General features: G+C 40.0%; 1 protein-coding gene across 2 annotated transcripts in view; it reads left to right on the top strand.

The window, feature by feature from the left end:
- EVA1A (eva-1 homolog A, regulator of programmed cell death) overlaps positions 1-17,572 on the top strand; it is a 203,903-nt gene that overhangs the window by 38,373 nt on the left and 147,958 nt on the right. For both annotated transcript variants that reach the window (XM_061372313.1, XM_061372315.1), the window contains exon 2: positions 15,030-15,244. In XM_061372313.1, coding sequence (XP_061228297.1) covers positions 15,030-15,244 — 215 coding nt within the window. The remainder of the gene's footprint in view (positions 1-15,029; positions 15,245-17,572) is intronic.

Below are 17,572 nucleotides of genomic sequence, written 5' to 3'. Positions count from 1 at the left end.
TCCAGGCTATGGAAACAGGGATAGATACTGTAAGCAGATTGATAGACGCTATTAATAAACATGCCACCCAATGTTGAAGGGTATGCTCTTCTGCAAAGGGCAATCTCCATGTAACTTTGACAGACATGTTCCCTTGCACTATATCTGCTAAGAGTATGCTACTGACTTTTCTGTTGTGCCAACATGTTACCCAATACAGTACAGCTTATTTCCAGAGAATTCAACTATTATTTGTGCTTTTTTAGCTTCTGATAGATAGGGTAGGCTTGAGAGCAAAACTCAGTACAAAGTAGGACTGGAATTATTCTATCCTAACTTCTTCTGAATCTACCATGCAGACTTCTATATTTGAGACACTCCTCCTTCATTCTCTCTATAGGCACTGCAGAGATATAGGCACTTTAAACATCATCCAGGAGCAGCTAAACTAGCTTGAACCAAAAGGCCACCCATAACCACTCGGGTCAACCTGTTCTAGTGTTTGATCACTCTCACTGCTCACTAACTTCTTAAATCAAGATTTGTGTGTCAGCACTTGATGGGGTTTTCTTCCATTCATTGATGCTATGGTGTTTTTAATCTATGTAAACATTTGAGACCTGCAGAAGGGCAGTGGCAGTAAGTGCCACAACTCGGTTTCACAGAAGATAAGGAAATGCCTCCTTTTGTTTTCCTCATTTGATGCCCCTACACCAACATTTTTATTTTTATTTTTTTAATTGAAAGAAACAACACTTTCCATGAGTGTTGAATTCCTTTTCCTCCCTCTCAGTTTCTGTGTGGTCTGCTCCACGTCTCATATGTGCTCTTACAGGTAGAGGAGGACCAGTTACAACTTACCTTTCTCTTAGCTGTCTCTAAGTCCGTTGCATGTGTGGAGGAAGATGGGAGGAGGACTCAGGAATGCAGACAGTGTTCTGGATGAGTCTTTGAATAGTTATACAGTGATAGCATAGTGATTTCTGAATTGCTTTCTATTCCTTCTGAACAAGTCCTGTTTTTTTTTTTTTCTTTTTTTTTCCTGGTTATTAGTAAATATTTTTTTTTAAATATATTTTCACAGAACTGTTACTACTCCAGAACCTCTGTCATGTGTTACTTTACATTTATTTACATTGACTTTTGTCTGTGACTTATCACCAACTCTCAGTATCAGGTAATCTTTCTGTTCACTCTGCAGTACTTCCAGTGTGTGACACTTCAGTCCTGGGTTGGACATATGCTTTAGAATGGGACATGACAGAAATGCCTGCTTCTGTTCACTAACTCTAAGGGGAGGCTGAACATGTCATTCACATATGAAGCCCTTTTGCTTGAGAGCATGTGAAGATAGACTGGAAGGTTGGAGACTCCACAACCTCTCTGGTCAACCCATTTGAGTGTTTGACCACCCTCGCAGTTAAAAGTATATGTTTAAATGGAATTTCCTGTATTTGTGCTCATTGCCTTTTGTTCATCCACTGGATACCACTGAGAAGAGTCTGGCTCTGCCTTCTTTACCCTCAACTGCTCCCCCCCAGTTATTTTTACACATTGAAAAGATCCCCCTCAGCCTTCTCCAGTCTGAACAGACCTTTCAGCCTCTCCTTATGTGACAGATACTCCAGTCCTTTGATCTTTGTAGCCCTTCGCTGGACTTGCACCAGTATATCCATCTCTTGTACTGGGGAATCCAGAACTTGACATAACACTCCGGATAGTCTCACCAGTGCTGAGATGCAGGCTTACCTCTCCTCACCTGCTGGTGGTACTCCTACCTGCCTTTATTGTGAGGGTACATAACTGGCTTTTGGTCAACTTAGTGTCCACCAGGACACCCTAGTCCTTTTCTACAAAGCTGCTTTACAGCCTGTTGGTCCACAGCATGGTGCATGGGGATACTCCTCTCTGTGAGCAGGACTTGGCATTTTCACTTAGTTAAGATTAATGAGATTCCTGTTTGACCATTTCCACAGATTACCAAGGTCCCTTTGAATGATGGACCTATCTTGTCTACCAACTGCTCCTTCTATTTCTGTATCACCTGCAAAATATACAGATGGCATACACATGCTCAGAAGTGTTCCTTAGTGTAACAGAAAAGCATAACATTAAACACAACAACAGGATAACTTGAGTGCAGTTCCATGTCCTGTTCCAAACTAGGGTAACGTAGGACATGGTATTAATCAATCTAAGTTGTCTGAAGATTTAAAAAATTAATAATAAAAATAGAATCACCTTTTCTGTGGAGGAATGATGTTGTCTGGTTCCAATATGGCATTGAGATACAGCTGGGATATGCACTCAGATCCAGTGCTTCCAGGTCTTGCAGTTTAATCACAGCCTTTAGTGGTAATGCTCTCCATATATAAGCACAATTCTCACCGAGTTTGGCAGCAGCCAACCTTGAAACTGTTTTGACCTGTGATGTGTTTTGGTACATAATACAATAGGTAGGAGGAAAGCATGTCCTGTGGATGTAGTTGGTGTTACAGCTGTGAGGCAAAGAGCCTTGCAAAGTGTTACTCTGCAAAAGAAATCCCCTTCTCTAGCCTATTATTCAAAGCAACTGCTCGGTGCCAAAGCAGCACAGCTTTTAGCCAAAAACCTTTTCTAACTGCTGATATGCTGGGGCCATTCTGCTCTGCCTGATTGCTGTTCCTATACAAGCAGTTAGTGTAGTATGCGGCTTAATAAATTCCACTGTCAGATTTCTATTGTCCCTTTGTTCTTTGTTGCCAAGGAAGCCAAATATTATTTCTGTCCTTGAAAGAAGCTGCAAATATGAGGAATGGCCTCAGCAAGAGGTGGGGGGAGAAAAGCAACCCTGTGTAAAAATACCTTTTGTGTTTTCTCTTATTACCTTTATAGAGATGATTGGGGTGATGTGATAGAATGGGGCTGTCCTGCCTTTCCTCTGTTAGTCAGATGTCTTTATTGTTATTATTATTAACTTATATTCCAGGCTAAGCACTTCACTCTCTTTGTGTATCCTTTCATCCTCTGTCATGTCCTGAAGTGCTACTAGGGTAAACTAATTTAGCCACTAATTTTTAAAGTCCCAACAAGAATATTACACATTCTGTGATTGTATGATGTGATTCTTTGGGAAAAATAAAAGTATGTTAAATTGGTGAGATATTTTGAGACAGGCAAGGCTTTTCACTTCAGAACCAGGAAGGTATAGCTTATTAAATAAGCATAAAGGAAGCTCTTGCATTAATGCTCTATCTTCAGCTGAAGGTCCAGAGACTATCTTGGTTTTACTCCCAAACTCTAATTTCCTGTCCATACCTGCAACATCTTTTGCAGGAGTAGCATGTGGGAATTCGAGGTTACTTAACTTTAGGCTAGTTTGGCAGCCTGACAGCTGAAACTGATGATGCCCAGGATGCCTGTCTTATGTTAGGATTGCTTATATCAAACAATAAAAACACAATTTACCTCCAAAATCATTATTCCTGCTACCCTTACATTTATCATTGCTTTACGTGGTTACTAGCGAGTTACTGGTGAGTAATAAATTCCCTCTTGGCTGAAGTCAATGGCTTAAACAGAAGATGCTGATCTGTCAGTTTTGCCTGGTTCTTGCATACCCAACACACTGCATGTTCTGTTAAGGTGATATTTGAAATTTTTAGCCAAGTAGACAGAGATAAGGCATATCAGAAATAGGGGAGACTCAGGCAAACCTACTTTTTCATCTTTTATTTTTTCCTCTTTTTACATCCAGTCAGAGCTCACTTTTCTCCTGCATAATTTTTATCTTTAACAGTACTTTTTGCAAGCAGGTATGATTTTGAGCTCAACCAAGTGGGAACATAAAGAGAGATCATTTACAAATAGATATTCTTGCTCAAAATCTTTCTTCTTTTTAGTATTTCAAGTCTGCTTTCTGTTTCTCCAGTTTCAAGTGACCCAGCCTCCATGATGCTTCTAGTTGATTCTTGCAGGCAGGATGAGCTCCTGGGACCACACTTCTAATTGACAAACAAGAAAGAAATTTATAAATATATATATATATATATATATGAAAATATAGATATATGAAAATATATATAAGACTATATAAAAATATATATAAAAGTATATTTTATATTTATATATAAAATATATACAGACATATATATTTTAATGTCTCTACCTGTTGTCTCCTTTTGTTTTCTCTTTTTAATTTCTTCCTTTTTCCTCTATTTCTTCCTTTCACTGTTTAGCTTTATCTGTCTTGTCTCAGTTTCTCCACATTTCCTTTCCTCTCTTGGGTTTCATAAAGCTGCCAAGGTCTGGCCAAAGCAGAGAAATATGCATTTCACAGGTGAAGGTCATGCAGAGGGCAGCATCATAGTTCTTGTTGCAGGTCTTGGGGAAAAGGATTCAGGTTCGTTCTGGAGCTGTTGCTTTCACTGAATTTGTCAAATCTACCGTAAATAAGTAAATAAAAAATGGAATTGAAAGCAGAAGGAAGAAATATGTGTTAAAATTCCCTTGTTGGAAACAAGGCCTAATTTTTTAATTTTCTTGGGAAGTGAGTTGTGACAGAATTGTGTACAAGGTCTCTAGGTTGGAGTGGAATGACAAGTGTGGATTGTCCACAGTGCCTCAGCAGAGCTCACACTGTATGTCTGTGAGCAGTATGCACCCCTCCCACCACAGACAACAATTTGTCATTGTCCTAAAAAGTTTCCTGCTTCTTCAGTGGAAAAAATTCTAAGATGCAAAGCCAATCCGGAGTGATTTGACCTACTTGAGCAGGAAAATTGCCCATCCCCTGCCCTTATGACACAATGTCAAATGAGGAGGCCTTGAATTTCACAGTTTGCAATAAAAAAAATATTTCTAATAGAAACGACCATTGCAGAGTTGAAATCAGTGAGATGACTACAGCCTGATTGGAAGTTTTTCCGGTAGGAGAACTCTTCACTGTCAAGATAGTATTTATAAATTTAAGTCACACTGTATCATTTCATGCAAGGTAACAGGATTTTGGATTTGCTCTCTGGAGTAACAGGAATTGTTCAACAATGTGACCTGCCAGTTGAAATCTACTTTTTTCAGACATGTAGGTCACCCTAAGAGCCCCAGAGCTGGCTCCTGGCACTGTGTGCAAAGCACTCGCATCTACTTGTGATGGCTTTAGCAGCAGCTCCCGTAGGGTTATGCACTTTTGCCTTCACTCCTGCCATTTGCCCTGGTCTAAACAAAGCTGCCATCTCTCTGTACTCATAGTCTTGTCAGAAGAAGTTATCCCAAATGGGCAGAAACCTGTTTATTTAGTGTTGGTGTTTTTTAGTCCTTGTCAGATTGTCATGGCTTAGTTCTTGATTTACTTAAAGAATTGGTCAGTGTGGATGAAGTCTTGTCTGTCACTTGTGTGGTCATTTTCTTTGTTCCATGTCATAGCATGATATGCTGTACAAAAGCTTTCTTTTAGTTTGGGTGGTAATAGGATACTTGCCTGTTGCTCCTAGTAAAGCTGTATGCAAAGGCCAGGTTGCCTTTAGGCACTTCTGCTATAGCTCTGTAAACATACAGTTATAGCAAGACTGATATATATTTCCCTTGCTCCCTTTTTCTAATACAGAAACAAATCCTTCCCCCTGTGTTTGCAATGATGAAAGTCTGTGTTTTGCTCAAATTGGACAGTACCCAACCTTCTGTGTTAGTTGATGCTCTGTTTCTTACTGTCACACTGCACGGGGACATAAAGGAGCTGTCACAGACCTTACCAGAGACCTGAAGCACAGCAGCTGCTTTCATGACAGATGCTGAGTATCTCCTAATTTTAAACAAGATTTGGGACTGAATCTTCTTAGGTATGTGGTGAGGTTGTAAACCCTGTACTTTCACAATGCTAGAGATGAAAACAAAAGGTACATTGTCTGGGAATGAGGGTACACCGGAAGACTGCTGTCAGGCACTGTGCTTGCCAGCATTGACTTCTCTGGGGGTGATATGGCTAAGGAGGGCCCAAGAAGAGATTTGATGGAGATAAAGGGGTGCCTTGCAGAGACTTATAGGCTGCTGCTTCTCTGGGTGTGGATAGAGTGGGACAGTGATTGCAGATTGACTGCACAAGTCATGGAGGTGCAAATTCTATGCTGTGTTGTGCTGTGTTGTGCTATTCTGTTCTATATTTTGGAATAGGTGGTCTAAGATGTTGATCACTGTAAAATGTTCTTGGCCTCTTGAATAAGTAGTAAGGCATTCAGTGAGCTCAGAGCTTGTGCTGAGGGAAGTGGACGGATCCAGCTCCTGACTCCTTTTGCTGTTACAGAAGAATATTATGTTGTTAAATCACTTTAGCAACACATGAGTAAGTTGGTCCCTGGCCCTTAAGAAATGGCACAGATTTGATTTCAGCAATTTTAGTGACTGGCGCGGAAAAGCTGTCAGTCTCTTGCCACAAGACCCACTAATGCTTGTAGGAAAGGTTGAGCATCAACATCCCATGGGAGCAAGCCGTGGGGACAGATCCTGCCTGAGCTTCTGAACTTCTCTGCAGGCAGAACTGACTAGGGCTGCACGAAGGCACCAAGCTTTGGGATTGTTTTTTTCTTAGCTAGGATGTTTCCATTTGCATATAGATTTGTAATGATGTTGATTTCCAAGGGAAAATTTGTTTTCCATAAGAATTGTTACAGAAAAGGGTGGGATCAAAAGGACTTTATTGTGGAACTGAATGTCGGAATAAACACCAGTGATGTTTGTCTCTATGAGGAAGTTTACCAGCAAAGGTGGATTGGTAGTTCTGCAAGTGTGTCCCCATGTGACTATGTTTACTATGGAAAACTATATGGGTATCATTATGGCAGCCTAATTATAATCACTGCAGTTTTTCTGTAAAAATCTCTTGTACATAAGCCACCTAGAGAAAACTGTCTTTTCAGTATAATAAGCCTGTTATAACTTAATTTAGAAGAGCTACATGACCCCTGGTGGTGTGAGCTCTTTATCACTACCTAGAATGCAATAGCAAGGCCACAGTGATTTGTGTGATGACTGTGTTTGGAAAGTATTTGGTTGACAGCCAAGGAAGGAAAACCAATTGAAGCTGCTCAGGAAGTATCACCCATGTAGTTCCTTCAGCTATAAAGTGATGACCTTAACCCTTACTGCAGCTGTATCACTAGAATAAAATACTGCCTATCTTGTCTATAGTGCATGGAATTCATCTTTTTGGGCTGTAAGTAGTACACACTAAATCACTCCTAACATTATACCTCTCATTTTCTGAGTACTGAACCCCATAAAGCTTCTCAAGGTGACCTGGTAATTATCTTTAGGTTATGCTAGACGATATACATTATAAATATGATTGTGCTGTGTGCAATGTGCTTTTATATAATTGACACATAATGCGTACTAATGCATGCAAAGTTATACTTTTTGCAATTAGACTTTAATATTTATAATGCTGTAACACCAACATATTAATTATATGATGTATTAATATTTATAATGCTATAATACTATTTTAACAGTGTTCTAAAAATTTTAGTGCTGCAAAAAATTAACTCTACAGTTACAGTGGGGTTCAGGCTTCTCCTGTAGCTTAAACTAGGAAAAATATTCTGCAAAGTTAGGTGCTTGTTGTTTCTGTTTTTTTAACACGTGTGCATGTTTGTCTGCATATAATATATTCAGACATGTACACACATAATTGGAATTTTTAGTGGGAAGTGTTAGGAATTGCTAGATCTGGTAGCCTGATAAAGGCAAGGCAGTGACCACTCTGTGTTCCCAGGTGTAGACAACAGTGATGCTCAGCAGCTATTACCAGTAGAGATTTGTGTGTCACAGGCCACTCAGATCAACACAGGCAGAAACAGCATTCATGCAAACACAACAGCACCAGCAACCTCATCCTAGTCCTCTTTCTGATTGATCAGGATGAAAACATGCTAGGAGAAAATATGCATCCATAGATATGATGTGGATCCCTCCCAGTAACTGGCCTTAGACGGTCCGTGTAATAGCTGGCTCATGGGTCCGGTCCACTCCAGTCACCTCACACAGACGTGTGCATGTGGGCATGTCTCTCAGTCAACTCCCTGAACCCTGGTCTGCCCGTAACTGGCCTGGGCCTTCTGGTCTCTCCTCTAGCCAACTTGCAGGTTGTCTGGTCTCTCCAGTATTTGACCTAGACCTGTGGCCACTTTCACACCTGGCAACCACAGCTCTTATTCTACATGCCAGCTAGTCCAGCTTGACAGTCACTAGTGATCAGAGACAAATGCACAATATGTATGTCTCACCTCACTTGCTCTGGTTGCTAGCCAGACACGTGCATGGACCTGTGGTCTGACTCTGGTTGCTGTCACTAAGACCCCATACATCCTGATACAAACAGATCCCTGGAAGAGGCTTTGATCTGAAATAAAGGAGCAGGAATAAGCAGCTGGAGTGAGGGTTGCAAATTGGTGAAATCCTGGGGCAGCTCCTTCCAGCCAAATTCTCTGTACTGTCAGATTTCTTTAGGCATCGTGGCTGCCTACAACCATACAGCTAGTAAAGCAAGAGCTTTTTTAAAAAAATCCTTAAATCCAGAGGAACTGGGTGATCAGCCCCTAGAATTGCAGATCATGATACTGGAACAAGATTATAGGAGAAACTCTGACAATCTGGAGGGAGTCCAGTGGAGGGCTAGTAGGATAGTCTGACGGCTAGAGCACATGCCATAGGAGGGGAAGCTGGAGAAGAGGAGATTAAGGGGTATCCAGATGCTTCCTAAAAATGGTCATACATAAACCAAAGCAAGTTTCCTCTCAGGTGCAAAATAAAAAGTCAAGAGACAACAGGCATGAGTTATGAGTTGTAACAGGGGAAATTCTGAGCACTTACTTGGAAAAAAAGTGCTTTAATCAGAAGGGTAGTGAAGCACTGGCATGGGTGCTTCAGAGAATTCCTGTCCTTGCAGAACTTGCTCAAAGCTGAGCAAGGTGCTCAGCAGATTGATCTCACTTTTATATTGGCCTTACTCTGAGCAGCAGTTTGTGCTAGATCACCTGAAGGAGGCTCTTCCAGGCTAAATTTACTCTCATCTAGAAAGACAATTTTTTAAAAACTCTGTTCATTTGCCTTTTCAAATTGTAAAAGATCAGAAAAAAACCTGAACAATCTTCATAGCCATAAAGGTTTTAAAAACTTGTTTTAGAAAAAAGTAAGTTCTCAAGAAATTATAGACTTATGAGTCATTCAAAGAACATAATCTAAGATGATGTTGAAATAGCAAACAATATTTGTTGTATTGGATTAGAATTGGATTTTTAGAGTGATTCTTTAAAGTTCTAGGGCCAAAATGCTTGCAGTTGGACTTGCCTATTAAATTCTCCAGAGTTATAGCAGCAGTCTGTGGAAGGCCTGTAGTGGTTTATTAAATTCTATAGGAGTTTACAGTTAGTAAATTTAAGGGAATGATTAACAATAGTTCTCACTAGTATCTGACCTACATTCAAGTCTGCAGAGTTTAAAACCATCACATTTTTATCCCTGTCAACTCTAGCCTTCACCAATTTAATTTCCACTCCCTTCTCATCCTTACACTAGCCCATTATGAAATACTACCGTTCAGGTTTTACAAAATGTTACCTTGCTTAGCCTTGAAATGCTGGCATTCAGCTGCAGTTCTAAATTCACTCTTGTTTTAAAGCTATTTTGCTAAGGTAACACTGGATACTGTTTGGAGCTGCAACTGCAGTACAGAAGATCAGACAGTGGGCAAGGAACTGTTGAATTAAAATAAAAATATTTTCTTAAGTATGCTTACAAGATGTTCAAGTTTATTCAGTGTTGTATGGTATCTGAAAGGTGAAAGGGCTGGGGAGTAGCTGAAGTGAAAGCAAATCTCTCTGTGGAAGGTTTGTAACAGCAAGTTTAACCTCCGGTATTAGTAACAATGCAAAACAAACCCTAATTGTCCGTACTAGGCTGCTCTGTGATTTGAGAGAGCTGCTTTTACTACTGCAGCCACAGGATTATCACTAATTCCTGGTATGAAATGCATTCATTGAGTTACTTGCTCTGGCTTCAAGCCTTGCCTGGGATCACATTTCAGCCCTGTTGGCCTGTCCTCGTGGCCTGTTATTCTATTCCACTGGCTTAGCACTGTTTCTGTGAGATGTTATGAGTATCAGTGTTCTGCATATAAAGAATAAGCTGAAATTCTCCACTCCACAACCTATCTGAAAACCAGTGTGCTATAGGGGTAGTCTGAGCTCCAGAAAAAGTATCTGATTAAGGTGTCTCCTGGAGGAAAGTTCTGTTTCACGTTTAGAGTCTCAAAACATCTGTAAGGAAGATGAGGAAACTAGGAGAATAGAGCAGTAAATACTGGCACCAACAAGAAAAAAAACAACCCAGGATTAAAAATAAAAGAATCTGTGTCAGCCAGGAAAAAGACAATGTTTTATTCACTAACACAGTTAATTGCACTGACTGCATGTGTTTCAGATAATGGAAATCACTTGTTTTATAAGTATAATGTTAATTATTCAATAGGTTGGTTGTTTTTTTTTCTATATGTATATACTACTATATGTGTAACTGCAAAAGCTCAGAATTGGATATTTTAAGAAGACAGTACTATAGCTTAGATATAGCTTGATGCAGATATCAGTAAAGCTCTGGCTTGAATTATGTGTAGTAGTTTATTAACTGTTAAAATCATTTGAATTTCCTTGTAATTTATTAGAAGTTTCAGATCATACCAGACTGTACAAAGAGTTAGTTTTGTTGTGATTGTCTGTTCCTTCAGCACACATCCACAGAGATGTTTCCTGGTGAAAGATGAAATTAAAATTCCTCTGATAACTGATGAGTTGGTGTGTTGCTATGGCCCTTGTGAATCAAAACTAGAACTATATTTAGTGGAAGCAGAAGAGGACTTAGTGCTTTTAGATAACCATGGTTTAAAAGGATGTATGAAGGAGTGTTTGCATACTCTACTACCCTACATTTGGATGTGATGGAAGCTCTTATGTCATCTGTGCTTTTGTGAAGCAACTGTCTTAGTTGCTTTGATTTGAAAAAGGCAGGGCTGTTGCTCTATGACAGTAAGTAAAAAATTATGATTAGATTTACAGTACCTGTAAAATGATGATATTCTGTATAAAACTCTTATTTTTCTTTAATCTGCATATGTGTTAAGGGTTAGAGCTGGCTGTTGGATGAAAATTGAGCAATAGTTTCCCGGAGAGGCAATGGTGAAAATGATTCTTGGGAACTGACACTGCTGGGTGGGATGGAGTTACAGTCATCGTTAAGTGTTTTTTATGGCAAATAGTGAAGTTAATTGCTGATGACTGACAGGAGTCGAAATCTGGACTTTGGAAAAATAAATTGCAAGTGGTGTGTGAAAGGCAAATTTCCCTCTTGTTAGAGGGAAACTGACCTGTTGTTTTTGTGATCTACTTCTTTTGGTTATTCTGTCTTCGGAGTGTAAATCCCTGCTTTGGTAGTGACATTGGTCTCTTGAATCAGGGAATTGTTTAGCACTTGACTCCTATACATTGATTTAACTTAGGAGTGTGGATGTCCACGAGCAAAGATTCCATGTCCTCAACACAATCCTTGAAAAAAGAGAAGTGCTAAACTCAAAAGATTTTGAGATTATTTTTGTTATCCCAGATTTTCAGAATGTATAGCATTTGGAAAAGTTGGGGTGGTTTAATGCTTTAAATTTATTTTATGCTTTTACCAGACTTTCAAACGAAATATACATTTTTGAAGAAATGCTCAAATTACTACCTGCTCTAGCATTTTCTTTGCTACACAGGCTAATAAATGAACACTAAAAAATTTCCTGATAAAATCATGAGAATTTATGTCACTTCCACTCTAGATGAACCATGACAAAATAGGGTAAATTTGACTGCAGCAGTACAGCTGGAATGTTTTCCTCAAATAATTGGTTCCTTTCAGGTCCTGGATATGACAATGGTATCACATCCCAGAATTTGAGGGTGAAAAAAAGGAGAGGCAAATGTCTTCGGCCGTCTTTAAAACCAACCTGCCTTATGTTTGTTTTGAGTGGGTACTTGTAAGACTGTAGCTTATATCCCATAATGCAGAGACATACACTTGATGGGGAATGGTAACATATTTGATAATATGTTTATTGTCTCAGTTTCTTGACTTATATTCTGTGGTTTATGAATAGCTGATTGGTGATCTGCTGTATCATTTTCCTAAACTAAAATAGTTTCTTGCAGCTGTCCAAAAAATTGTGCTTGCCAGGAAGAAGTCTAAGAGTTCTGTAGTCCTTGTGTCCTTATGGAGGGCTTCTTACCTTGGTATACAAGTGCCATTGAAGTCCTCAAACACCTGGTGTTTGCAACATGTTTATGCATTTAATTCAGTAAAGAGCATCCCAGTAATATCCTCCCTGGTACCACATGTAGTGGTACAAAATGTCACTGGAGACTTGTTATCAAAAATTCAGCAAGGATGCTGAAAACAGTTCAGGTTTTGAGTTAAGAACCATGAATCAATGGGTAACAAAATGCCAATGCTTGCAAAAGAACTAGCAATGAATGTAATGCAAATTCGGAACACTTAAAGAGGAAAAAAGTTCAGTAATTCTCTACTCTTTGAAGATCATCATGTCATCCCTGATTATGTCCATGCCTAATCCAGTATCTTCTCTCTGACAGTGGTCAGTGCCAGATGTTTCAGATACTGTGCTTAGTTTATTTTTAGCCAGAAACCATCAGTGTTCAATCCCTTCAATATCTTGAGCTTGAATGAACTTAAGTTATTTTAAGATTGCTGATGGAAGATGAGAGGAAGGAGTTGTTTCAACAAGTGATCTGCACTAATTGCAAGGGTTGAAGTCTTCCCTGATCCTGAATTGGTAATATGAAAGGCATGTCCCAGGATTGCGGTTCTGACAGAATAATTGAATATCCAGAGAATCAAGTAGAGTCTTGACTTCATCTTGGTTGTATTTCTCTGGCTCCTTAATAGGTCAGCCTTGGGGAAAAGTCCTAATGCACTGGGGTAACAGCATGGAAATTAGGGTTTAATGTTTTGTATTATATTTTGGTTTTGCTTGCAGTTTGCTTGTCCTGGTACGCATCTTGTATGATTACCCTACTTTTCATGGAAAAGAGCTGATCTGACTACAGGACTAGGTGGACAGCATCACACAGAGCATGTATTTTACCAACTGGGAAAGGAGATGCACTCCAGTAGTTCGTTTTATTCCCACAGTGCTTTCTTGAACAAGTGACATGAAGGAACTAAATTAAATAGTGCTATTCCATGATCTGATGCAGCCCTGTCACTTACTCTAATTACTGGGGCTGTGTCTCAGCCTTTTTCTTATGAGCAAATGCAGCCCTGGGGACTTGGAAATTACTATGTTGATTTGAGTAAATATCTATTTGGCACACACCTTGAGGCACTGCGGCATATAAGAACTGCTAAATAAGAACTAAAATTTAGAGAAATCAGAGGATCCAGCCCTCATAGTGTAGCTTGATTCCGAAGCTAAATTAGTGTGTGTTGGTTATCTCTGAGAACAACAATTATAGGTGTTTTGGGCATCTTGACATTTGTTCTTTCACACAACTCTAGAGCTACGTTTCAGTGTTGATACGGAAGCAGAGCTATTCCCATTCAAAGTTCTGCATGTAAGCCATTCTATTTTGGAGAGTAAAAGGAAGTTGCTGGATATGGCCTTAGAGACAAAGAAAAGGCCAGGGAGTGTTTAACTTAGTGAAGTAAGCATACCCTACACATATGTCTACAAGGATAGCTAGAGATGATTCTGAGAAAGCCATGTGAATTCTTTCAAACCACATGAATTGTGCTTCCCTGTGTCCGTTATCATGTCTTGGAAGATAGGATGATGAATGTGAAGAAGCAGTGCACCTTGCAGTAATGAAGGGTAATTGTATACCAAGCTGGCACCTCAATATAGCAAAGATGTTGAGATCCAGAAAGAATCCCTTTGGCTGCCAAGAAGGCAAGAGTACTGGAACGTACAATAAATAAGAGTCTGAGGGAGCTGCTCTGTTCATATAGGAGAAGTAAAGAATAAGGAGGGTGGGATCTAATTACTGTTTTACATTACCTAAAGGTATGGAGGAAATGGAACCAGCCTTTTATCTGAAATGTACAATGGAAGAACCAGGGGGAACAAAAAAAAGTCATAACGTGGTAAATTCCAATTGCATGTGATGAAAAAATTTTAATTGTGAAAATTGTTAAGCATTGGCACAGGTTACTCAGACAGGTTGTGGAGACCCTGTCCTTGGAGATATTCAGAACTGGGCAAGGCCTTGGGACACCTGGTCTAAGTAGGCCCAGCTTTGAGCAGAAGGTCAGGCCAGGTTGCTCAAAGCTTTACCTGGTGAGGTCTTGAAAACCTTTTCATCAATCAAGAAGGTTGCACAACTTCTCTGGGCAACCTGCTCCATTGCTTGACTACACTCACAATGAAAAAGTTGCTCCATATATCTGATCTCAAACTCTCTTGTTTCATCTTGTGCCTGTTATCTCTCTTTCTCCCACCATGCACCACTGTGAAGAGTGTGGCTCCATCTCCCTACAGATCCTGGCAGGCTGCTATTAGTTTCCCAAAAGCTGTCTCTTCCACAGGCTGAACAAGCCATTTCTTATAGGGCAAGTGCTCCAGCTCCCAACCATCTCGGTGGCCCTCTGTTGAATTAACTCCAGATTATGGAAGTCTATCTTGTACTGGGGGTCCAAAAAATTGCATGCAGTATCTAAATGTGGTCTAAATGATGAGTCTGGCTCAGCTGCATTTCCTGTAAAGTTGATAGATATGCTGATGGAAATAAATGGTATGATTGGACTAAATGTTCGGAGCATCTAACTGTTGCCTCCACCAAGTATGGCTGAAGATCAAACCACCAAGCCTCCACCCCTGCCTTGTCTTTCTCCTTTCTGCTTGTGTGAGATGAATAATAAAATCTGTGTCCGTTACTGCTTGTAAGTTGTGTGTTTCTTAGACTGCAGTGGTGTAAATCATGTAAGTATTAACTTCCTTTCACTAATGATGGTTTTTGTTGTAATTTTTGCAGGTTACATATCACAAGTACTAAAGAATTACACTGACCATGCCTGCGATGGAGAATATGTCTCTCTGAGATGTCCTCACAGAACTACCATCAGCATCCAGTCTTCTTTTTATGGCCGAATTGTACCAAGTCATCAGATGTGTCCTTCTCGCTATCCCCACTCCTATGCAACTTTAATTAAAGAAGATGTTGCCTGTTCAGTTGGCACTTCCCTTCAGGTACTGCATTAAACTGAATTTGTTCATTTGCTACTTCAACTTTTGTTGGCCTGGCAGTGGCTGTCCGTGCTGATGCTGCATAGAGCTCTATTAAGGAGCACTACCCAGCATGGCAGCACTGACACCTCACACAGCTTAGTGAATAATTCATCTTGGTAGTTTAGGCAGGTCTGAATTAGATTTTGCTGCTGAGCCTCTCAACTTTGCTGTTACTCTGGTCAGTAACAGTTCAGGAATGTGGTTGAAATAGAATTACTCTGCAAGACCACAGTGTGTTTGATTGGATTTGAAGGTAGTTTTTAGTTTTCCTTCCCAATGGTTAGCTTTTTCAACACATTCAGAAGTTGCTGTCATGTTTTTTTTACTTCAGAACTGATCCTATTTCAAGAGACTTTTGGTAACTTGAAACCTAGAGAGAATCCTGGGCTTTACTTCTGACTCATTTGGCTCTTAGGCCACTGTAAGTCATCATACATCACTAAAGCTTGTAATGTCCCAAGCATTGGTAGTTAATCAGCTCTGTCCATTTATGTAGGGGATGTTGACTACATGTACCCTCCCAAAAGAATATGTGATGTCAGCAAATCAAAGGATTATTTGTAAGGTGCCAGTGTTACTCAACTGCCAGCAGGAAAACTAGAATCAGAAACATGTTGTTCAGATGAATGGGTTCTGCTCCTGGATGTTGAAGTAAGCCCAAGACTTTCCAAGTGCAGGATTTGGGACTGAAAACTTTTGGGCAAAGATCTCACGCATCTAGTCTGTTTATGGCTATGAATCAATAATAACTCATAATAAAAATTTATAACAGAACTAGATTAATGCACCTACAGGGTGCATCATAATTTATTTCATAATTTGGCTAAAGGCCAGAGTTTCCTACATCACTTCTCACTCTTGCATCAAAGGTTTTTAAGAGGCATTTACAACATATTTTAAAGTTGATATGAGTGCATTGCCTTCCTAATGTCAGTGGTAAGTTCTCAAGAAATTGCACAGGGTTGGTGTTTGCTGTAGTGTAACCCTTAAGATGACAGGTTTGCAGTTGCCCTCATAACACTTCACTGCACAGCAAATGACTGTGTTGTAGTGTGGGAAGATGTGGTCCTTAACAGTGGAAGGTTTTCCCAGATATGATAATGAAAGTTCATAATACAGCAGACAGGAGACAGCGGTTTTGTTTAAGGTGGGGGAACATGGACTGAAAACTTTGGCAGAGGCTAACCTTCCCTACTTTCTTCTGTTGATTTACTGCAAAATTTACTTGAAGTACTTTGTTTCCCAGCATGATTGATAGCTATGTGTATACCTTTAACCCTTGTGGGTGAGTGGCCCACTTAAGACATCTGGAAGAACTTGAGAGCAGGGGGGATGTAACCTTTGGCTTTCCATGCCATGGTTTTATGTGCAGGAGAGATTTCAAAGAAATCCTTATTTGCTTGGCTTAACTCCTTGTGTTGTCAGAGCTGTTCCCATTAGCTTTGCCTCCAACACTTACAGTACTTGTAACTACAGTTCCCCTATCTATCAGAGTAAGAACTGTGTACTCTGTAGGTAGTCTTGTATGTTTGTTACATGACTAAGACTGTAATACTCCTATTCACCCATTTTGGGGATGCACATGTGCTAAGGAAGTAGCTGACATTTTCTGTTCTGCCACAGATTTCTTGGGGGACCTTGGGCAAGTTCCCGAGTCTCTTTGGAGGAGATTCACAGTCCCTCTTTGGTCCTCCCAAATGTGGCTTTGATACCTCAATGTGCTGTCCTTGTCCAGGGTGGGGTGAGTCCAAATGCCAGAGATGAATCTTGTCTTCTTTCTCAATCCTGGAGGGGGTGAGGCCTCTCTGAAGGGTAATCCAGAAACTCCACAAGCTGAAAGGCAAGCTGCCTGCAGCTTGCTGACAGGAAATACATGTATGTAGGAAAATTGAAAAGTTATACACAATGTGTAGTTTTGTGGTTTTTAAACTCTACTATATGGCTGCTATAGGCAGGACCAATTGTGTGTATATTCTGACTGCAATTTAAGAGTCAGCCAAACCAAACCCTTCAAAATTAAATTTATAAAATTGCTGTGTCTAATCAAACCCATGACTGTATAAATTTGCTCGCTTCTCTGGAGAGTGGCCTGGAGGGAGTGTAAGGGGCAGTTTATTAATACTATTCCCTGCAAACTCTACCTGTGAGTAAAAGTTCATTCCCATTTAGAAGCTCTGTCCCCTGCAAATTGACAGTTTAGACATTGTTTCTATGTTAAAAATGGAAAAGAAAGGGTTGATTACACTGAGACAACTACTATAAACCACCCTTGTGTGGTTGGCTGCCAGC

The sequence above is a fragment of the Neopsephotus bourkii genome, unplaced genomic scaffold (assembly GCF_033783945.1).
Source record: "Neopsephotus bourkii isolate Nb327-2 ecotype Australia unplaced genomic scaffold, CSIRO-AGI_Nbou_v1 NB_1600, whole genome shotgun sequence".
Taxonomy (NCBI): domain Eukaryota; kingdom Metazoa; phylum Chordata; class Aves; order Psittaciformes; family Psittacidae; genus Neopsephotus; species Neopsephotus bourkii.
The sequence above is the reverse complement of the archived record's forward strand: the minus strand, read 5'-3'. Positions and strand labels throughout refer to the sequence as shown.